General features: G+C 39.6%; 1 protein-coding gene and 1 long non-coding RNA gene across 4 annotated transcripts in view; one reads left to right on the forward strand and one right to left on the reverse strand.

The window, feature by feature from the left end:
* Positions 1 to 3: 3 nt before the first annotated feature.
* Positions 4 to 23,819, forward strand: LOC141982465 (uncharacterized). 2 transcript variants are annotated; one of them, XR_012638092.1, is made up of 4 exons: positions 4 to 223; positions 13,038 to 13,168; positions 20,693 to 20,782; positions 22,580 to 23,819. It is a non-coding gene; the product is annotated as an uncharacterized LOC141982465 (long non-coding RNA). The 2 variants fall into 2 exon arrangements; XR_012638093.1 differs by having other exon boundaries at positions 22,586 to 23,819.
* MYOM1 (myomesin 1) overlaps positions 8,031 to 24,156 on the reverse strand; it is a 107,566-nt gene continuing 91,440 nt past the window's right edge. For both annotated transcript variants that reach the window (XM_074944548.1, XM_074944547.1), the window contains exons 37-40: positions 22,630 to 22,685; positions 13,978 to 14,193; positions 9,502 to 9,646; positions 8,031 to 8,928 (exon numbers count right to left, since the gene is read on the reverse strand). In XM_074944548.1, coding sequence (XP_074800649.1) covers positions 8,717 to 8,928; positions 9,502 to 9,646; positions 13,978 to 14,193; positions 22,630 to 22,685 — 629 coding nt within the window. In that variant the 3' untranslated portion in view covers positions 8,031 to 8,716. The remainder of the gene's footprint in view (positions 8,929 to 9,501; positions 9,647 to 13,977; positions 14,194 to 22,629; positions 22,686 to 24,156) is intronic.

Below are 24,156 nucleotides of genomic sequence, written 5' to 3' on the forward strand. Positions count from 1 at the left end.
AGAGGGATTCCGGGTCCCCGAGCCCAGCCAGTTCCACTCAGCGGAGCCGCGCCGCCTCGGCCTCGCCCCACGTGACCCCCCTCCCTGGCGTATCTGCTCTGCCGCTCGCCGCTGGGGCGCGCGCGCGCGCCCGCCCGGAACGGAACTTCGCCGCCTCTGCGACGTGCAGGCGGCAGGAACGCGGGCCAATTAGCGACAGCAGCCGGAGGGAGGGGCTATAAACGTGAGTGTGCGCGTGTCCCAGAGCCGCCGTGTGGACCGCTGCCTTCTGTCTCCATGGGCTGTGGGCGAGCCGCTGCCGATGCAAAGCGATGTCTGTCTCCGTGCATTATGGCTGTCAACGTGTGTGTCTCCCAGTGCATCGCTGCTTATCGTGGGTGTGGGTGTGGGTGTGGGTGTGGGTGTGTTCGATACTCTGCAGAAGTATGTCCATCATGGCAATGCATTACTACTGCAAATGTGGGTGTCTGCCATTGCATTACCATGACTGCTGCAGGTTCTCTGGACAAAAAAGGTGTCTCTGTCCATTGCCGTACTTCTGCAAACCAACGCTCAGGGGGAGTGGGCGGGGCGGGGACGGACAGAGAGACGGGTAACGACGCTCTCTCCTCTGTGCTTGTAGTAACAGTTATTGTAGGGGGTTGTATTTGATTTTAGCAGGAACGTAGCTCCCACATTAGTTCTCTCACAGGTGGGGGGGAGTTTGCGCAAGGGCAATGGGTAGGCTGCCAGCTGTGGCCTTTGTGTAATTATTTAAACTTTTAGTTATATCATTAGTGATGGGCCTTGATGCCTTCCTGGTAATTCTGGAAAAATATGCTCTCCTTCAGCACCACTACTGTTTCTGCCCGTAGTTTCTCATTCTTCTCCATCCCCCTTTTCCTCTTTCTTTCTCTTATCTCCCCTCCACCTCCTTTCTCCACCTGGTATTTCCCTGCCTGCAGCAGCCCCTAATTCCCCTTCCTATTTGTAAAAGTAGCCACTGGCATCAGAGGATTCTGACCCTACTATCTTGTATCTTCTGCAACCTTGACTCAGTTGACAGTACTGGGTCCAGCAAATAAAGTTCATTTTCTTACCAACGCTCCTGTGTGACACACTTTTTCTGTGTCATAGATTTCACTTCCACCCATTTCCTCATCCCCATCTGTTACAGGCAATAAAATGTTTTAATGCTTACATTTTTAGAGTCATCATTTTGTTATGCTTTATTAACACCCAATGAGATGAAAAGTAGGGAATAGTAGAGTCCGCACTTCTCAGAGCTGTTCATTCAGACTGTCTACACTTGTTTCATACTGTGAAAGTTATCTTTGCAGCCATGAGGGGCTTGAATTTTTTCGATGAAAACTTAGATTCTATAGAATCTGAACTTGTCAAGCAACCTCAAGTGAGCTGGATGTTTCACACCACTGGTTTAGAGTTCAGTAAAACTGGTTAGTTATTTATATTATGGTAGTGCCCACAGGCCCCAACTGAGACTGGAGCCCCATTTTGCTAGGCACTGTACATACACATAATAAGAGACAGTCCCTGCCCCAAATAGCTTTCAGTTTAGACAAGACAGGGGAAAGGGGAAACAGGCAGAGAGAGGTGAAATGACTTACCCAGGTTGACACAGTTGGTCAGTGACAGAAGTGGAAATACAGCCCAGGTCTCCTGAGTCCCAGTCCAATGTTCTATAAACTAGACCATGCTGCCTCTTTATGTTAATGTAGATTTTTTAAACCAACAAATGATCAGATTATTGTAAGGAATGGATTTCATTCCATTAAGGTGGAGAGCTATTTTGATATTTACCTGTGTTTTCACATTTGTTTGACATCACAAAATTGGGTATTTTGCATAATATTCAACACAAGACAGCAGTCATTGCTAGAAAATGATAAGATAGCACAGTGATCTATGGGTAGGGAAAGCCTTGCTATGGTGGGGAGGCACATGCTCTCTGAATCTCATCCTTAGGCTTCTTGCATATCTTTTGTACATGCGGGTGTCTCAGACAGCTAAGGGAATGTGGTTTGACCTCTGCATCTCTTTCAATATATGGCCTAGAAATATATGTCAACATATTTTAATTATTTGTGAATTGTGTGTTTCTCATTGTTATTAAAAAAACATTTGGACACAGAACTGAAATCTGTTCCCTTCATCATGCACACTGGTTTTTGATTGCAGAATTCTTTTAAGTATTTATTTAGAAAACATACACAGAATTGCATAGGCTATGCAAATATATATACATTTTAAAGTTATAGGTCAAATTTCAATTCTTCTTGATAATGTTGCTTTTTCACATCAGCAATTGAGTCAGTGTTTGAAAACTTTATGGGTCAGAGTCTGCCCCCCAGATACATACTTGCAATTCTCACTCAAGTCAGTAGGGTTAATGTTCATTCCTTCACTGCTGCATAAATATGCCCGTTTCAGCTGCTGCAGTTTTCTAAAGAACCACCCATTTGAATAGAATGTCAGGACAACTATGACACAGCTATATTTTAATAATATCTTTCCTGAACATATGGTATCTGGGAACTAAGATTTAAAGATGTTAAATACATTCATCCTAAATTAAGTCAGGTTTCCCCTCCATTACTCTTTGTTATGTTCCTTATTTGATGTCTTAATTCAACTTTGGATAAGGGCAAGATAAGCATGTTAGTGTTTGTCCCCATAAAAATATTTTTTTTCCTCGATCCATGATATTATCTTTGCTGCACACAACAGAAGGAGCTTTTCCAGTTAAGAGGAATCTCCTTTCTGGCACCAGAAAGGTTTAACTGCCTCTTCCCCACTCCAGAAAATAAACCCTTCTTCTTTATGTTCTCAAAATGAAATCTTAAGCTAGAGCCTATTATAACATCAAACCAAATCCAGCAACTGGCTGACTGCTCAGATGGCAGAAAAATCTTTACCGGCAGGTGGTGTGTCACTTTAACTGATAATTCAGTCCTTCTATTTCAGCCTGTGACACAGATCACTCCGGCATTCTGAACAATTCACTACCAAAACTTTAGTCAGGCCTAAAGAAACAAAAGGTTTTTATTTGGCTGTTGCCCTCTTCAGGCAAGTCATCAGTAGCAAATCAAACAGACAATAGTCCCACATCAGATCTATCTTCTCTGAGGCAGGCTCTGGCAGGCAGTCTTCTTTTCTGCCATTTCCTGCCCCAGCTAGGCCTCTCCCACAGAGTGAGAGCTGAAGGTCTGCTCTCCTTCCCAGTCAGTCCCTCGAAGAGCTGTGATCCACACCTCTCCCTTATGTCCCTTCCCAACAAGCCTGAGCCCTACGGTAGGTGTAGCAGAGTGGGGCTGATTGAGTCCACAGCCACTCATTAATCTTTTCCTGGCACGCTATCAAACAGCTCCAGAAAAGAGGTTCCTGATCACAGGGAAATCCATTTCAAAACACTAGGTGGGATCTGTGAAGGGACTTAGGCATTGCAAGACTGAGCATCATGTTGCCTAAATAATCACAGGAAACTGTGATCCACAAAGCTGAGTTTGGTGCCTAGGCTCCCTATACAATGGATGGGAAGAGATAGGTCTCAGACAGCCATCTACAAAAGCCAGCACGCTAGGCAAGAAGCCACCTAAGCTAGCAGTTGTGAGATGCCGACAACAGGGATGTGTGCTAATCCCATCCCTCTGTCAGCTATAAGTGCCTAAATCCAGGCTGCAGGGAAGCATCTAGTTCTGTTTAGCAATCTGCGAATGGGAACCTGCTGTCTCTCGTCAGACAGCATAGGCTTCTAGAGATGTTTCATGAGGGAATAAGTTAGGAACCTGCCTCACACAACACAAAAAAGGGGTAGAGAGTACCTACTTTAACTGTTGGTCCAGTGGTTAGTGCACATACCTGGACTATTGGGAACCCAGGTTCAATTCCCCCCACCTCTGCTAGAGGGTAAGAAAGGATTTGGATGGGGGAGGTTATAGAATATGCTGATAAGGGGCTCCCTCAGTCTGTCCTGTTGAAGTTGTTGCATTGTGGATAAATAATGAAAGAATGGCTGGAGCAGTTGGACTAGAGACCCAGGGTACTCTGTCTCTCAGGTGGGTACCCTAACACTGGGCAACAGAGTGATTCTCACTGGCCTAGTGACTTATTTAAATATTGGTCCACAATGGAACAGAAAGAGAAGGGGGCAGTGTTCCAGATTGCCTGGTAAGAGGAGTCAACATTCTTCTTGAATTCATCACCCAGCATTTTCCCCAATAAAACATTTGAAGTAATGATAAAACCATAAGTCTTAATAGGATCCTCACACTCAGGATTTTCAAACACTGGTATGCTTACAACAGGAAAAAGGCTGAAACTTTCCACTCCCTTGTCACTTTCCCCTTTCTCATCTTAACCTTGTGCTGGTTCTTCCCCACTCTGCTTTTATTCATATCTATAATCTAGCTATAAATAGATTTTGTAAGATGATTTTGAGTGCAAAAACCTTTAAAGATGGAGATTTTAAAATGAATTTCACTCAATTGGAGTAATTGTGTGAGTAGAGACATACTGGGGAATCAGTGGAGAAGACAGGAGATGGGGGAAAGGGAGAAGGAAAGAGGATAAAGAAGGGAGAAGAGGGACTAGAGGGAAAAGAATGGCATGTGAAAGGTGCAAGAGGAAGAATGAGTAAAGGGGACAAGACAGACATAATTGAAACCAAAGGAAAAAGTCACCCTAAGGAAGTATTTCTGTTGATGTCTCTCTTCCACTCCTTTATGTATCTCTATTCCAAACAGCCTCCCACATTCCTTGTTCTCTTAATTCTTAGCTGTGTAAGAACCTGAAAAGAACCAGTTTCTTCATGAACATTTTCCTCTTTGTTTTCTTTTGCTCTTTGCTCCTTTCTACAGTCGTAAACATCACTTTGCCTCAGTTCTCCACCGTAGGGAAATCTGTGTGGAGATTTTTTTCCAGCCATTCTAAATAAATAGAAATGTAGCTTAAATGGAGTATCATTTGTGTATTTAGTTTATAGCTGTTGTTCAGGGATTCAAGGTGAAACTCTGATTTATGTTAATTAGTTTAAGTACTGTTCCTCAATTTGCAGCTGGCTGACACAAACAATAGGCTTTTTTGTATTATGAAATTCGGTTTTACTAGTCAGAGTCCATAGCCAGAGCTTTCTCAATGACTGGTCAACAAATCTGGAACTCATTCCCACGAGACATCAGGAAAACCAAAAACCACAGAGTCGTCACTGGAGTGAAATGCAAAACCCAGTTCTACAGTCTAGACTTCCCACAATAACACCCCAAATATAAATACTTATTTGTATGCATATAAGCAAGGACCAGACCCTCCTGACTGGACCATAGAAAAGAGAAATTCTTCATGCCTCCTCTCTTCTGATCTTTAAAATGTACACTTTAAAGTTTTGGGAGGTGATCGTATACCACAGATGTCCAACATTCTCACTTTTTGTATCTGAACTACTCCGTGCCTATGTTGTTGAATCCAGTTGTTAGACCATCGGGAGATGAGTTTATGATAGGATTGTAAACTAGAATATGAAGAACAATGTGTGCAGGAAAGAGATATTTAGATGATAAAAGGCATCCAAAAGCATATAATGACCAGGATGTGTTTTCAAAATACAGTCACAAATAGGGTTGCCACCCATCCAGGTTTTATCCAATTTGGTTTTTGGCTTCTGTGTCTGGGTGCCATTTAGGGTTGCCAGGTGTCCAGTTTCGACTGAAAAGTCTGATAAAAAAGGGGATCTGGCTGTGTCCTGTCAGATGTACTGATACCAAAAGTCCGGTTACCATGAGGTGAGGGTAGGTGCCAGGTGCCAACTCTTACCTGCTCAGCCAGGGCTGACTCCTACCTGCAGGCTGCAGCAGCTCCTGTGACATCCCCAGAGCAGAGGGAGGTTAGGTGGGGGTGGGGGGGCAGAGGGTGGTGGAGCGAGTGACAGGACCGGGACCTCAGGGGAAGAGGTGAAAAAGGGGGTGAGTCCTTAGGGGAAGGGGTGGGGCAAGGGGTGGAGCCTCGGGGGTCTGGTTACCAGCAATTAGAAAGGTGGCAACCCTAGTCACAAACGTCTGTACCTGTCTGACTGCAGGATATAGAAATAATTCACATTCTGTCACCATATAATGGACTGAGGACAAAAGAACAAAATTCCATGCTTTGTCATGGGTAATGGAGCATATAATGAGCTCTCACATTAAAGATTCAAAACACAAGAAAAATATCTATTCAATACCATCGTAAATTGAGTACACTCAACAGTTCTTTTATTTGAGTTGTATTGTAAGTAGTTTAGGGTCATGCAATCAGTTTTACAGAAACAAGATAAAAAGAGAATTCATTTTTAAAAGCACTTTCTTGCCTATGTGAATGACACCAAGTTAGTAATTAAAATGATAATTTTAAAGATTTTATTTAATTATCACCATTTTTGCTGTATGTTTACCTTTTGCATTTCACTCACCTCTAATAATGACACTATACCGGTTAGTGAGTATGCCCTAACAGAATACTCTTGTGTCTGTGTTCTGAGCTTTGTAGAGGAATTAAAAACAAAACAAAACAGAAATCCTGATGTATTTTCAGTGACAAAGCAAAAAAAAAAAAAATCCTCATTTTCTATTCACCGTGCACTTTGATAAAAACAGCAACAAGCTATTTTGTTTTAAACTGAAACTTACAGGCCCAATCCTGCTTCAATTGAAGTTAATACAGAATTCTGTCATTGATATCCATAGCCTAAATTTGAGCCTTCCGCTACTTGAGAATGGCCATTAAATCAGGCCTTGAAAGAACATTCAAGTCAATGGAAAGGCCCCTACTGACTTGAATAAGAGATGGATCAGGCACTGAACGGCAAAAACCTGCCTCATTGTTATATTTATCACCGTAGATATTCATGATTCTTTGATGCAGGCAAAGACAGATTCCCTGCCCTGAAGAGCTTTAAAGAAAGATTGATGAGATTATGCAAGTTTCAAATAATCACAACAGTAAACAGTTAAGAAGCATACAAAACAAGCAGCAAATGACAATATTTGCACAGCAGTGACATTTTTAAAGGGCAGAGTTCCTCTAGCTGCTGCTCTCTCACTCAGTGATATGATACAGTCATTATTTCTCCTCTGGACTAGTTACCATGTTTCTGCTGCAGTCAAAAGCCAATACATGGCTAACAACATTTGTATCATTTGAATTGCCATTTAAAAAAAATCTCATAGTGTAGAATCACTCGCTTCAGTGTTTCTGTATCAAACCAGTGCTACACTAGCATATATGACTTGTCAGCCTGATTTGCCCCTGTGCTACTCCAGGTTTCTATTGATTTGAATGGAGTTACAATGATGTAAAACAGAAGTAATACATTAGTGAACCAGGCCCTATGTGTCAAACAGTAACTGTAGCTGGTGGGAACAGTCTTAGCAATAGCTCAGTCTGAGATGTATGCATTCTTAGGGGTTGTTTTGTTTTCTGAATTTCTTGCTTAATCCATATTTTGCTATGTGTTATTTAGCATCTGCTAGCAACTTGCTGTCTCTCAGAATGAATCATTCTGCATGGGTCATCCTAAATTGTTCAAGTTCTGGTTTGTCTGGTGACATCCACCAGGAAAGTTGTTAGCATTGCCAGAGTGAAAACTTACTCAAATTGCCTCCAAACAGGGCCCAATTTAACTACCATTTAAATCACTGGGAGTCTTTCCACTGTTTTTAATGGGAGCTGCATGGGGCCATTGGATCCCTGTTCAATAAGAAGCATCAAAGTATCAGCAAATGATTTAAAAATTCTAAACTTTTCTTTCTTGAATATATTTCTGTACAAGTTCATTAAAAATGGCCAGTGTTTATGTTTTTCAATGTTCCAAAATTTGTCATAGAGCTTATACCCTGGAAATATGTTATGAGCCTAATTCTTCTAATTGGATAATAATCCTCTGAACTATCAGAGAAAACCACTTCTCGCCTGGGTAAAGCAAGCAGAATTTGGCCTTGAGAGTCTTAAAATCAATTTAAAAACATTCCCTAGAAATGTACAAAATTCAAAGCTATGAGTTATCCAAATACCAGTAACCACCAAAAAAAAAAAAAAAAAAGTAAAAAAAGTTTAAGTTTGTGTTGTAAATCAACAAAAGACATTTTGAACTCATTATTGTTCTTTTCACCTTGCTTCTAGGCATCCACTTTTCAACTTCTGCCATTTTTATGCAAAGGTATCTAAGTGGCCAGAGATATGGAACTCCTTAGCACAAACTTGAATCACTGACTTATGTATGAATATTGTAATGCTGTAAAGCATGATGATTAGTATGAATTGGTCTAACCCTTCTACATAGCTCTGTACAATATCAATGCTTTTTTTCAGCCCCTTTTTCAGAGTAGTAAATATGATGCTTCTTGACAGGATATATCATAAGGTCTTCTAATCACACCTATGATTGTTCCAGTGCATAGAATCACCTTATCAAAGCCTGACTCACTGGCCAGCCAGATACATTTTAAAGAATATTTAGAAGCAACTGCAATGTATTTAATCAATGACATTAAGATGTGAATGTAACAAAAAAAAAACCAACAACCCATTGTGTGTTGTGAAGCCGTTAAAAGGGTAATAAGCAGAATTAGGAGGTCTTTCTGTAAATATATTATGGAGATGCTAAATCCTATGAAAGTTCAACACAAGATCAATATCTATTTCATAATAAAATCATTACACACATACAGTAACATCATAGTTTTATTCAGGTGTTTGTTTCCACTGATTTCTCTCCCTGTCTAATCAAGCTTCCTGTGGGATGAAGAATTATTTCTGGTACTGTAGACTTCACATCACTCTCCTTTGCAGCTTGCCAGCTACCTTCTCGATCATCTCCCTCTTCCACAATCAGGGTTTCATTTGGATCAGGTGTCTCTTCTGTAGCAATAATCTCTTCTACATGTGGCTTAACAAAATCTGATTTAGGAGAAGTAATACAGATTCTCACATATTTACTCTGCTTGACATAACACAAAGGCACGTAGAGTGTTGATTTATTTTAGCTTTGTTTATGACCTTTTTTCTCTTCCTTTCCCTCTTCCCACACCTATTTAAGGAGGTTCTGCACTAGAACTCATGTTGTAATTTTATATAGAGAGCCTAAAGTGAGCTAGTGCCTTTACGGACATGTAAGGAAACAGGTCCATGCTTAAAGAGTTTGTATACTAAGGGACAGAACTGGCAAACATTTACTCACATAAGAACATTGGCCAAGATTTTCTAAAGTGACTAGTGATTTTGGGTGCTCAACTTCAGACACCAAAAGGGGCCTGATTTTCCGAAAGTCTGGAGCACCCAGCCCTCTGAAAACCAGGCATCTCAAGTTAGGCACGTTAAACACTTGTCACTTTTGAAAATCTTGCCCATTATATGTATGTGGTTTAAGAACTCATATCTAGGAAGTAATGATCTGCATGGACTTCTAAGGGCATAATGTCAGACTTATTTTTCTTCTTGGAGCTGCACCCATTTTAATGAAGGAGTTCTTACCTTCTTTCTCCCCTTCATTGTGACAATTACTTGTGGCAGTTGCTTTTTTCCTTTTAGCTATAGTTATTGTATTTAGATTAGGTCCCTGCACATCAGCATCATGCATAACCATGCCAATCTGTGCCATCACAGGAGTCACAATCACCTGTACCAAAGAAAGAACAAAGAATGCACAAGCAAGAAATGCAGATGCATCAGAAATTCTCTTTTAAACAGCAGCGATAGAACCCCTATAATCAATATATTTAGAAATAGGTATCAGTCTAAATTCTTCATCCAGATATACATATACATAATGCCTGTTGAAGTGAAGAGGCACAGAATTTGGCCCATTATTTAGTAGATGATCAGTGTATCTAATTAATGCTCTCCATTACACCATTCATAATGGGAATATTCCCCTGTAGCTGTGTCAAATACACGGAGGAATGATGGGGACAGATTTTTGGAGAGAAAACAAAATTCTGCTAGAAAAATGAAACTGTATTAAAACTATACTTGCAAGAAAGATTAGTTAATCTACTACTCCAATAAGAAATGGCCAAACTATGCTCTGAGCTACACCTCTGAAATCCTATTGATTTCACTGATGATGCAAAAGTGTAACTTGGAGCAGGTTTAGTCAATTGTGCTTTATAATTACAGTGTAAGTTCTGGGCCCAAAATGGAATGATCTAATTATCAGCTTTCAATTTGCTTCATATCATATTAAGTGAAAGTATCAAATTCATTGGCAACATTTATATTTAAATTTCAGAAGGTTAATTATGGCATATTAAACAATGAGACTACTTTCCCTGCTTTCATTTTGAAAATAAAAAGTAAGGAGCACTTTTACTTTGTTTAAGATATAGAAATTCTGTGTAAACAAAGTTCCAGTTGATCTTTTTAATTCCTTAAGCCTTCATCCAAAGCATTTATGCATCTGCTTAAACTTTAAGCTTGTTAGTTGTTCCATTGAAACCACAGGACTACCTGTGCTTAAAGTTAAGCACATACTTAAATGCTTTGGTGGATCAGACCTGCGAGACAAATCTTGCTTGCCTTACTTATGTAAGTGTTGCAGTTGAAGTCAGTTACTGCATAAACATAGACAGGTTTTGCTTTGGATGTATAAATTCAAAATCTTCAACCTTTCTTAGAAATTAGTCAAGATCTTACTATTCCAGTGCAAAAATGACCTACATCAATGTTGATAAATGCGTTAAAATTTGTCCTGTTACCTGAGCCATACAGAATTTAGTAATTTCAGTTCACAAAGGTCTGCACAATCCTTTCTCTTCAGTTTTGATCTAAAGGGGATTTGTGCCCCTTGAGTGTCACTTTTCAGTTGATTTCTTAGCAATCTATTAGAAACTGCAAGTTCTGCAGGATTTAAAACAGAAGTCAGCCTAGGTTAATTCAAAATGTTTGTCAAGGTCATGAATCTTTTGGAGATAAGCTGAGCTCAGCTTCAGATTTATAACAAAAAAAACCCAAACTGGGCAAATGTTGCATGGTTTTGTGTTTCTTGCTGAATGTTTTATAGTGTTCTTACTTTTAGAAAAAGAAATTTCTCAAATTTTAAAGCTATCAAAGTACACTGTTACTTTTTCATATATAAGACTTCTGGGGTCAATCCTGCATCCAATGGACTCCTCACATGAATAAGGGCTACACACTAAACCCCAAAGGATTTAATTACCATCAGCACTTACCTTTTTGATTCTCACGGAGCTGCCATTACTACAGCAAGGGAAACTGCAGAATTTGTGGATTCACAATAGTTGAGATGTTATAGGAGATAAAAGTGTGTGAAAAGGTGAGCACAGATCATGCTTAAATAAAATGCTGAAAATATGTTAGTTCTACAGATTTTGATGTGACAAATCATGCTGCTGTGAGATCTATTCTGAAAAAAAAATAACATGGTGTATTCCACATGATATTAAGATAAGTTTTTCTCTCAAAATTAGAGACTGAGTTGATCATGACCTAAGATGCTGGAAATACACATGAATTCCATTGCTCCAGCTCATTTAATAATGAGCAAAGGCACTTTTGTAAATCACTGACAAATATACAGTATTACCACTGCCACCACAGAAGGCAGTTGTTGCAAAGGATCAAAGATTTGGATTAGTGGTTATATAAAGCTTTCAGCTGAAAAATAGTTTGTTTAGGATTTGATGAATACCTACTTTGTAACCTTCATAAGAACAATGGGAAAAACTGCAGAGACTATGAATTAAAAAAAGTATCGTTAATCTGTTATTGCTCACGTCTGTGAAGATTGAGACAGTGTAACTAACTGAATTTTAAGAAGTGAACTGACTTTATTGGAGCTACATATTCTACGGCTTCTACTCTTTCTCTACTTTATTACAAAATAATAATAGGAATAATAACAGGAAAAGCTGTAGGTAACAATAAAGTTCAATGAATACATTACCAATTCATTCCTGGTTTTCACCCACAATGGCCAGTAAAAGACAGGATACAAAGTTCTTGGGAGCAGAAAGTCTGCTGGAGGAAGATTGTTGCAGAACAAGGCTGCCACAACGTCCCTTCTACCAGAGGCCCATAGGAACCATCAGAGCCTCTCACACGGGTGGCATGGGGGTTTAAGTGTGTGGTTCAGCGGAGCTGGGTGATGTGCTGATCCGGCACATCCACACTGCAGTGTCCACTGGCACACTTCTGGTCCTGGCTCCAACAGAAACTTATCCTGATCTTTCCTTGGGCAAACCCCAGGAAGGGCAGTGAGGGAAAGATTACCTGCCCTTCTCCATGGGTGAATCTCCTCCTAGAATGGAGTAGGCCTTGTTATCACAGTGTAATGTAAGCTATGCCTCTCTGTACCTGTTAGGCTATATCTGGCCCAGTGACCGCTTTTCAGAAGTCATTAAGTTCCCTGCATCAATAACAGGGCTTGGCACTTATATAACATTTCATCTTCAAACAAAAATAATTAATAGTCGGTTAAGTAAATAGTACTGTCCTAATTTTATGTAGGGGAAAACAAAAACAGAGAATTTAAGAGACTTGGTTAAGTCCACTTCATTAGAGTCACAATAGGGTTAAATTTGGCCAGCAAATCAATGGTAGAACTGAGATTAAGAATTTAGGAGTTCCTGGGTCCTATCAACATGCTTAGTTCACCAGAAAATGCTGCTTCTACTCTACATGATGTAATTCAGAAAAAATTTCAGTCACCAGAGCTTATATCCCTTGGAAATAAATGTATAAAAAGACAATATTGAATGTACTATTTATCAGCTTATGTTACTTCAAATACTCATTGCTAGTTTTCTGTGGTGTTAATGTCCAATAACAGATGTTAATATGCTGAACTTTAAGAAAGAGATTTTCTATGGCCTCAATTAAGCAAAATACTTAAGCACATGCTTAACTTTAGGTATATGAGTAGAACTGTCAAAGTCAATGGAACTACTCGTGAATGTGCTTACGTGCCTTGTTGAACTAGGGTCTGAAGTTGGTGAAGATCAGAATTGAAATATGTGGAGGTTTCAGTGATTTCACTCTGTGTTTTATAGTAAAGACCAAAGTGAAGATTACCACAGTCAAAAGGGCCACTCCAGGAAGTTGCAATGGTGAAGAAGTTAACTGGAAGGTGCTGTGAACAACTACCAGACCAGTGACCAACAAAACAAGACAGTGAAACAAGGTAGAAGCAGAGATGAAAGAAATGTGTTCCATTTATTTGTGACCATTGAGGAGGAATCATACACTGTTGTTGACATGAGTGCACATTAATATTATAGCAACACATAAGAGATATTTGTTGATTTAGCATCCTGGGGCTCATTCTTATTTATACTACAGCCCCTTTACACTACTCAGACAGTATAAACAAGCCTTAAAGTGGTTGTAAATTACATTTAGTCCCATTTTAAGGACCTTTCTTTATACTGCCAAAACTGTGTAAAAGGGCCTTAGTGTAAATGAGAATCAGGACCTCTGTTTCTAATAGCTATAGTACACTCCATATATGCTACTTTACCAAAGTCTGACCAAATCTAAATTGCTGCTCAGAAAAACATCTCCTTTAAGCCTTGATCCTTTCAGCCACCTCATTAATTACCTCCCTTGAAACTCTCCCTCACTCTGCTTGTTTGTATTGTATGGAGGAAGAGGGTCAAATTTTGGACCTGATGCTGCATTCAGTAGGAATTTGGCTGATTTAAGATTTGCAGGGTTAGCTATAAGAGAATGGTCTTTAAATATACATTAGTAAAGGCACTATTTTGCTTGGTGTAAATACGTGTAATAAAAACACAAATGAAGTGAGTGGAAGGATCCAAGGCTATTTGCTATGCATAAAACAATTTACACACATGAATTATGCCAGTATATCATTCAATCTCTCCCCCATACTTCTGTTTCCTCGTCTCAAATTCATACTCTCTTTTTATCTCCTTTACTGGGCTCAGGCTGAGATACTTCATCTTCTCCCTCAGGTATGAACACACTTACAGTGAAATCACTGGTTTCTGTGCCATATTTGTTTTTCACCAAAATGCCGTATCTCCCAGAGTCGATTGTGTTGACGCCAGTCATAGTGAAGCTGGCGCTTTTTCCAGATTCATATTTCAGGATGCAGTGGGCATCTGCAGTCAACGGTTTCTCATTCTTCAGCCACGTGACCTCTGGGACAGGATCTCCCCAGACATTACAAGTAAGATTAAGCGCCTACAAAAAATGTACAAATGGGATATAAATAACAGTTGTTAATTTATTTTTTTGCATCCATTTGGATGAATAATTCCCTGAAAGTCCCCTCTTAGATTCCTGCTATTAGATAATGGATTCCCCTTAAGCATCCAAGATCAATAATTTCTGATGTAGTCTGATCCATCATGAAGGAAGAGAATGAACACAACTAATTAAAAAGCTCCATTTAAGCCTTCAGTATTTTATGGACCCTCTTCCCTCATGACCATTACCACAACCCCCTCTGCATTGTTTAATACAAAAATTAGACATTAGCAGCATCTGAATGTTAGGCCTTAAATGAGAATTTGAAGAACTATCTTCAAATTGGATGGATTTGTTCAGGTTAATTCTATAAGAGTACCACAAAAATAAAGGCAAATCTCCCTAAATATGATAAATGCTTAACCATTAAATGACCATGAATTAATCTCAAGTTTAAGAATGCCCTAAATTACATCCTGACAATTTCACAAACAGATCGAGTTGTTTTACAGACTCCCACAAAACTGCATAACATCTAATGGCGACTATTTTTATCTGAAATCAGTACAGTTTTCAGGGCCAATTTCTGCCCTTGGATGCTCACACATGTATTTCCCTTTGAAGTTAATCGGAGCTAAATCTGCGTGCGTGCTGAATTTGGTCCTAACATTAAGGCAGTTACTTCATTAGCAGAGGGCCAGTTGTTAGAAAGACCACCCTGACAGTTTAATAGCTGCTGCAGATTTGCAAATCTATCTCATACACCAGTAGTCAGAGCTCCTTTAATTTTTCTCTCTCAATGCCAACCCAGAAATACCCACAGGGAAGATATTTAGACATGTAAATGTGTAGTATGCCATTCACTTCAATACAAAGGATGAAACTGGTCCTTATTTATTAAAGAAAGTACAAAGTTAAAATAAAATTAAGATACAGTTACTAAAAGAATGAAGGCTCTCACAGCTGGGGCATATCCCAACCCTTCCCTTTAGGGACATATAGGATCTCCAGGAGTTGAACCTTATTTGTCTCAGAATGTTGCCTTAAGTGAGAGCAGTTGCCTAGAAAGGAGGCCTAATGTGTCCTAAAAATGTCATCCTGCTTAAGTTAGCTGTTACTTCTCCCAAGAGATTCAAAGCCCTGGTGGCTTTTTCAAGCCCTACTCCTAATTGTAAGTTTCGTTCTTCCAATCACAATGCCATGTGACTTATGTGATCAACTGCAACTAATAAATACAGCAATAAATATTCACAGCAGATTGTCGGGAATCAATTAATAGTAGGAAAAAAACTTGCAAAATGATCTCTCATTGAGTAAATTCAAATAACGAATACATTTGCTCACCAACATTCCGCAAGCAGAAAGAAAAGCTAAATAAGTCAAATCAATTATTCTGTGTGAATTAATGACTTGTCTCTCTACATCCCTAGTCCCCCCAGTCAGACGCAGGTGAGTATAGAAACACTGCTGGGGCTAGGATTCAGAACATGTCTAATTTTTTCTTCTTTGCTTAGGTTTTCCACTGTGTGCAAATATTGCCCCTTCTCTTGAGCCAAAGTATGGAATTCAGCTCACTAAAATGTTGTGAAAAGTAGTTAACTGGTGCTTATGTTCAAGATAGTCCCTTCAAAGGCTAACATCTCGAGCTCCAGTGTTAGCTTTAATTCTGCATACCCTGGATGTGTATGTTGAGCTGGGAGTCAGGCCGTGGGTAATGTCCGTTTCCTGGGGTTAAACATTTCCTCCTCTCCTTTTCCATTTTTTAAAATAATTCGCTTGTAAACAATTACAGTACAAATTCTTTCAAAAGACAATATGCAGGAATCAAATAATAGATCACATATAAGAAAATATAAAAATAAAGTCCATCAAATCTTGTTTGAAAAGTCCATAGAAATGAACACTTCAGAGACAGTCAAGTGTAGAGAAGTATGGTTTAAGTGGGACTTAAATGGTGTGCAGGCCTTATGCTGGCACTCTGCACTGAAGGGAATTTCATCTCTATGATGCTGAGCCTTCCAGGCAGAGCTTCAGCCCTAACATTCTGAACAGAAAAATCCATCAGTTTAATATCAGTCTCACTGTTTCTTTTCCTACATCTGTAATATACTGCTTGCAATGTAAGATATGATTTAAAACAGTCTGTTTCAAATTTAGTTTGAAGGGTTTTATTCCAGAGAAAATCATCTCCTGTGAGATGATAGGGGTGGAATGTAGTGAAAAAACGGAATCAGCATTCTGTTCCTCTAATTCAGTGGCTCTCAACTTTTTCAGACTACTGTACCCCTTTCAGGAGTCTGATTTGTCTTGAGTACCCCCAAGTTTCACTGCACTTAAAATCTACTTGTTTACTAAATCAGGCATAAAAATACAGAAGTGTCACAGGACCCTATTACTGAAGAATTGCTTACTTTCGCATTTTTACCATATAATTATAAAACACATCAATTGGAATATAAATGTACTTACATTTCAGTGTTTAGTATATACAGCAGCATAAACAAGTCATTGTCTGTACAAAATTTTGGTTTGTACGGACTTCGCTGGTGCTTTTTATGTAGCCTGTTGTAAAACTAGGCAAATATCTAGATGAGTTGATGTACCCCCGGAAGACCTTTGCGTACCCCTGGGGGAACGCATACCTCTGGTTGAGAGCCAAATCTCTAAATTACCTGCTTCTAATGCAGATTCATCTAACGGTGTCTATGGAAGGGACTGAAAATATTCCTGCCCCATGTTGTTAGCCTGAGTTAGTCATGGAAAGATCAATGGTAAAAAATATCCAGTAAACCTCCCTCTTTCCCTTCCTGCCTCAGGAATAATGGTGAAAGGTGAAAAAAGACATCCACCCATAAAATCAAGAAAAGGGGGAGACAGAAAAAATAATATCTCCTCAAACCTAAAGTACTTCTTCATGGTGGACCTCACTTCAGGGGATTCCCAGGAACAATAAACAAAATACCCAAGAGATTAAAAAGGGAACAAGAGGAAGAAAAATATCCCTCCTCCTCCAAAAAATATGTAACTTGGTGAGAACAGAGAAAAGGTAGACTCTGGGTGCCAGGTGGTCAAAGCCTGTTGAAATGGAGACCCTATCTGGTCTCCAGCAGGAGCCATGGTTGGAGAGTAAGTGGGGCTCTTAAACCTGTTCTCTTGGAGTCCTCTGGTATTAAATAATCATGTTTTTGATTGCAGAGATGTTTAAAAAGCTGAAGGAATGGGGGAAAAAAAACATATTATTCCTGGCTATTCAAGGACTCTGAATATGAACAGCTCAGCCACACCTGGACACTGCAGCCAGTGAAGAGTCTATAGTTTCATTCTCTATTCAGTGCTTCTATATCAGGGGTTCTCAAATGGGGGGGTCGTGTCCTCTCAGGTGGTCACAAGGTGGTTACATGGGGGTCATGAGCTGTCAGCTCCCTGGGGCTGACAGCCCCAAGCCCCCATTAAATTAAATCCCCCCATTTTAATTTATATGGGGAGGTCACACTCAGAGACTTGCTGTGTGAAAGGGGTCACCAATACAAAAAGTTTGAAAACCATGTTCTATTTTGTGTCCGCATTCTTTGAAAGCTAAGGGATCCGTATTGAATTGTCCCTATTGTCATTGCAAGGTCCTAATGAGTTACTGTCAGTGACGCAGAGAGTTATACTGGATGCATCACTCAAACCCTAACAGTCTAGAGTTGTGCCAATTTTTCCCTAACTGAGAGAAACGGCAGTGCCAATAACCCTTTTCTCCATCAAATTGTTTCTTAAAATAACTTCCCCTTTTGCTTAGCCTTACATCACTGATCTGATTACTGGTGCTGTGTGTTCCCACTCTGATGCACCCACTTCTTTATTGTTTGTGTTCTGCCTATTTAAGTGGAAAGATAATTCTTATATTTCAGTATGAAGATGGTAAAATCCCTGGTCATTTTAAAATCTTCTGGGTGGGAGTTGCATTACTGTGGGCCTGCTGCCAAGGCCTGATCCTTTGTATCTAGCATTGCATCTATCTGTTTTAGACATTTTCGCCCTTGGGACAGGGACCTTATCAACATACGTGTTGGTAAAACACTATGCACACCTATGGCATTATAGAAATCCCAGAATATAATACAGGTCAAATCCTGAGGTCTTTTTTCTAGTACAAGCTGCAAAACACTCTGGCCTGCTCCTGTTGGGGAGGGCAGCTTCCCCCTCCAAGGATCATTCCCTTTCTTCAGGGGAACTTTCCATCACTCATGCTTGGCGCAATGAGGGGGAAGAAGGAAAGGACTAGAAACCCCCTCTGGATAGTTGGCAGGAGATTTGCACACCCTCAAGGAGACCAGGTGACCTATATTCCACATTAGCAGAGCTCCTAACAGAAACTCAGATTACAAAACAGGATGAACACTTTTGTTTTTAAAAAGTCACTCCTGACTCAGTTAACATACCCATGTAAATCACTGGAAGTTTTGCGCGAGTAAAAACAGAATGAGAATTTCAGAATTTGGTCCCCTGCCGTATATATAATATAACTTACAGTAATACCCACTGTCAATTCAAATCTTCACCTGGTGTGCTGTGATTTGATACTTGGGCTTTTCAGATTACATTACAAAACTGAAAAACCATTTATGAATATCAGTGCAAACATCTTTGGCCATCTGGAACATTATCAAATGCTGTTAAAAACAAACATCAATTCATATATTCCACTACACACAATTCAATACAAAAAATGCATGTAAATAACATTATGGTTATGTTTTTAAATTAAAGGGCCAAATCTGCATACACCTGGAAATTCAAAGTCAAGGATGAAAAATCTGCTCCCCTCAGTTTGTATGATTGCACTAGATGTAGCAGCTCTTATGTATACTGTGATAAAAGAACATCAAACGGCTCCTTGTAACTGCTACACCCTGCATTACCTCACTTTACATTTTAAAATGTCATTGAGGATTGCATGAGAGTTGCATGAATTACAAACCAGGTGTAAACAGATGCTCCCATCTCTCCAGAATACACACAAACACTGGGGATAAATGAGTCACTCCCACCTTTACAAGTACTATTTATTCAGTAGACAATTCTATCAATATGGAAGTAAGCAGTTATTGTAACTTCACTGTATATGGTAGATTAGAATGCCTTCAATGTATATAATTTTATTTTGGTGGGTTTTATTTTATTTTTCATTTTAAAAGTTCCTGGCTCATGTTATAGGATGTTGACTAGCAAAATTATATTTTTTAAACAAGTCTTTATTGCAGTTATATAATTACAATCATGCATCAAGTGTTAGTAAAAATTTTTTACACTATCTTTATTTCAAAATGGTCAGGACAATGTGTATTTGTATAATTGTGTTTAATAGAAGAATAGATCTCTGTCTGATCTTGAATACCAAGATTCAACCCAGAGTGAATTTTTATTACCCATTCATACAATATTGAGACCATTGTTTCATTATGTATGTGCTGGGACAGGCTGAATTATATCATGAGCCTATAGGACTAGATTATGGCTAGCTCTGTATGAGGAGGCTAGGGTGAGAGAATGACATGAGCCTCCCTATTCTGCCCTTTTGCAGAGGTCAGAATCAACCCCAGTCTGTGTATTTGTGGCTCACAAGCACCAGGGAACTCTAGCAGCGATAGTATTAGTAGACAGGTTTCAGAGTAGCAGCCGTGTTAGTCTGTATTCGCAAAAAGAAAAGGATAACTTGTGGCACCTTAGAGACTAACCAATTTATTTGAGCATAAGCTTTCGTGAGCTACAGCTCACTTCATCGGATGCATACTGTGGACCACAGTATGCATCCGATGAAGTGAGCTGTAGCTCACGAAAGCTTATGCTCAAAAGTATTAGTAGATACTCTACAGAGATGGGCTGAGAGCAAAACTATGGTATCAACTACCAGCACTGATCTAACATGGGGAAAGAATATATTGCACTACAGCAGTGTCAAACAAACAGGCCCTGGGCTGGATCCAGACCACATGATGTATTGTTGTGACCTCATGACACACTCAGATTGTACAGAAACTAAGCTTTTCTTTAAAAAAAAAAAAAAAGAGAGAGTAAATGTCTAGCCCTTGTGACTGAAGAGATAACCTTCCAAATGTGAACTAAACATAAACCAATGGCATGTCTGCCCGAGTCTAAAGAGAACTTGAAACAATGAGTTAGCAGGATGAACTCCTCTGCCCCCTATTAATGGTTTATGTGTCAGCTTTAAAGCCCAGTAATGACATTAAATGTCAGCATTGACTGATCATTGTAGTGGATGGAACAAGCTAAGGGGTAGGAGTAAAGCTCTTAAGAGTTGGCAGTTGCTGCAGAATAAGAAACACAGGAATAAATAAAAGTTTAGTTACTACATAAAATCTGTATTGTCCCCTTGATCTCTGGGTGAACCTCCCATTGCCCTGCTCTAACACCAATTCCTTCCTTCACTGACAGAGCACAGAGGCTCCAGTTCATGACCAGCAAGCTTTCTGTGTTCCCTATCTAGATCTCATGCAGGTGTACAGGATGCAGTAATGCAGCAGGACAGGTGTCTGAACTCAGCAAACAACAAACACAGCTACCTAGGCAAGAGAAGGTGAGAGTTTTCTGAGGAGGCAAAGTACCACACCCATTTGCTAGAGGGCTGTAGCCCGAACTGAGCCTTTGTTTTATGTCAAAACTTTTGAACAAGACTTGGGCAGAGACTTTCCTCTTGTTTCTGGACCCAGTCCACCAATTTAGATGATTCTACACAAATCCTGTACTATATTAATTGTAAAAGACTTTACAACTCTGTCTACACTTCTCATGAATAAAACAAGGTCTCTTAACATCCTAATGAATCCATAGTTGTTGGGCCTAAGATACTCACCTTGAGTGTTCTGAGTTTTTAGTATCATCCAGCCTTCCTCTATTCGCAGCATCTCAAATATCCTTGTGATTTTGAGTAATGAATGCACTAGGAAGCCTTTACACCTTACTTTGTATAATTCCAACCAATCTCTCTTTCTATATCACTGCATTTTGCTTCTGAAAGCTCATACTTATCTGTATTGTTTCATTTCAACTCTGTTCTGGCAGAGAATTCTCAACTGCTATAACCACCCAAGTTTTTCCACCACAAACGCATATCAGACTCATCTCTTAGCAAAAGCAACTATTTCAGCTGAAAATTGGCAAATTCACATACTTTCCTCCTGCCTTCTTCCCCACCCTGTTCAGTTGCAAGAATTCTCTGTGAGAATGTCTAATTACTATAGCATTCCCTTCAACTATTAATCAACACCACATAAAATACTTGTACCAATTCCACCTATGATGTCTCTGGCAGACAGTGGGAATTAAATGGCAAGATTTGGTTCCAAACACGAGTGCTTGAGAGCTACAGCATCACAGGCATCAAAGCTTTTATAGTGAGAGTATTGCTGAGATTGTGCAGTCATGTGGTCCATATATCTGAGAGTAGGATACCAAAGGCCGACTTTTATGGAGAATTGCACTGGAACTCATTTTAAGGGCAGATCAAGAGAACGTTACAAAGACGCTCTCAAAGCCAAAGTCCAATCTTGCAATGTTGACCTCAACACCTGGGAGCTCTTAGCCCATGACAAGACTCGATGGCGGCAGCTCTGCCACCTTGGACTGAAAGACTTTGAGAGCTCATGGACTGCTGCAATCAAGGAGAGATGTGCGAGGCATAAAGCTAAAAGCAGGGCACATTTATCTACATTTGTCCTCACCTGTGGCACCTGCAGACAGGGTTACAGGTCTGAAATTGGTCTTTGGTCTCATCTAAGGACCCACAATAAGTGACTGTAGCTCATCCATCAAACTCAACAGTAGATTTATTGTCATCATCATCAATATAAATCCAGAGTAATTCCATTGACTTAATTTGCTTTATCTCAAATTTACCCTAGTGTAACAGAGAAGAATTTCTCCTTTGTCTCTTAGGATGGTGCGGTAGGAGGTTGTGTAGGTTTCTACCACACTTTACTCCCCAACTCTCCAGATCTGATGGGTGCCATGCCTTAAGGGACTACCATCATCCAACCAGATTGATTGGCTGTCTTGGGTGTAAGGAATTCAGCATTACCCAATATCCCATAGAAAAATGCAACTGTGAAATCTCTGTGCATAATGTAAATTTTTAAAGATATGGTTGCAGCTGAATTTCCTAAGAAGTACACTGTTCACATTTTAGTCCTGACTGGCATTGTCATCTCACTTTTATCTTATGCTTAACAAATGAAACTGCCCCAAATACATAAAGCTATCTGTCCAAGAAATTCAAATTGTATACAGACGATAGAGAATGAATAAATAAATAATGCAGCAGATTTTTAAAATGGAACCTTTGAAATAATTCTTATGTTTTCCCCTTCTCTGCAAGATATAGAAGCTGCTCAGCTACAGTATAAAGCTATAGTTCATTTACTGTACCTTGCCTTCCTGGATGGTGACAACGTCAGGCAAACCTCCAAGTATCCGGGCACGATCTGAAAATACATGAGTGAAGTTTCCTTTAATGTCTGCAAAAATAACTCTGTCCCAGATTTCATTTCCCCTCTAGCGCTGTTCTTTTATCTTATTTTTGTACAAGTCTCTGTATAGGCAAATGAAAAGAGTTATTCAGTATTCCTAGCACACCATTTGTACATGTAAAATCATGTCACTCTGCTGCAAAAAGCAGATATCTTAATATCCTACTGTCAATCACCTCCTCAGTGAAATTAAAGTATGGGCCTTACCCTTACCGCCACTGAATTCAGTTTGAGTTTTGAGTGCACAAAGAATGTAGAATTGGGCCCGATGTTTCTAAGTTTCCAAGGTAAAAGTCTAGCAATTCAGAGTTTATGAAAAGAGATGAGTTGCAGCCTATAGAAGAGACTCAGAAACCAGTGAAGTTTAGGCTTCTGATCTAAATAAAAAACACAAATTCTGATCTCAGTTACACCAGTGTAAAATCTGGAATAATTCCATTGACTTCAGTGGAATTCCTCTGGATTTATCCTGGTGTAAACAAAATCAGAATCTAGCCATTTGTGTTTAGTTTCAAAATCCTACCACAATCCAATATAAGTAAGGTGACCCTAGCAGGCACATTCTCTGCTGCAGCTATTCCAGGAAGTGGAATTCAGTCTTTGTTAGTACTGGGGGAGCCATCAAGAGGCAGAAAGTGGCTACATGGAATACTCTCCCCTTCAACATAGGTGCTCTTCCCCCTCTGTAAAATAGGGACTTTATGGAGAAATTTGTTGAAGCCAGAAGTGGAAGGAGCAGGAGTGGGGAGCTAACCTATACCCAGGGGTGTGCCTTCTCCCCACTATCCATGACCACCCAAAGTCAGAGTCAAAGTACAGCTGAGGAACATCTAGGGGCAGCATATTTACTGGTCCTGTCATACTGGTTTGGGTGTGTGTGGTGGTGGGGGTTGCAGCAGAGTTTGGAGGAACTGGCCAGGATCTTTAGGGTTAGGGACCCCGAATGCTGCATACCAATTCCTCTGCACTGCCTTTTCAGACTCCATCTTTGCCTACACTATATTTCTATGCTAGTCCCAAACACATAGAGAGGGGAGACTTTGCTGAGATGTTGCATTAATCTGTTCCACCCATGCACTTTTAAATAGAAGGGAAAGCATGTAGAGCTTAATCTTTGTAGTTAATTTATAATTGCTTTGTTCATTAAGCTAATGATTAAATACTTTTTTTCCTCTTTTTAAATTATTCTGTGTTTTGTGTCTTCAATATAATGCTATGATTGAGATTTTTAAATGCACAGATGTCAGAAAGCTCAAACCTCTGGTTCCCAGAGTACTTGTGACTTGGCCCATTTATCCATATGTAATATTTTTCATCAGTGCTTGTGGTGTGAAGCCATTTACCATGTAGGATAATTCAAAAACAACTCAATTTTCTTCAGACTTTCAAAAACAAAGTCACTTTTGTGTTGAGAGCAGGCATGAGA

The sequence above is a fragment of the Natator depressus genome, chromosome 2, assembly GCF_965152275.1.
Source record: "Natator depressus isolate rNatDep1 chromosome 2, rNatDep2.hap1, whole genome shotgun sequence".
NCBI classification, from domain to species: domain Eukaryota; kingdom Metazoa; phylum Chordata; order Testudines; family Cheloniidae; genus Natator; species Natator depressus.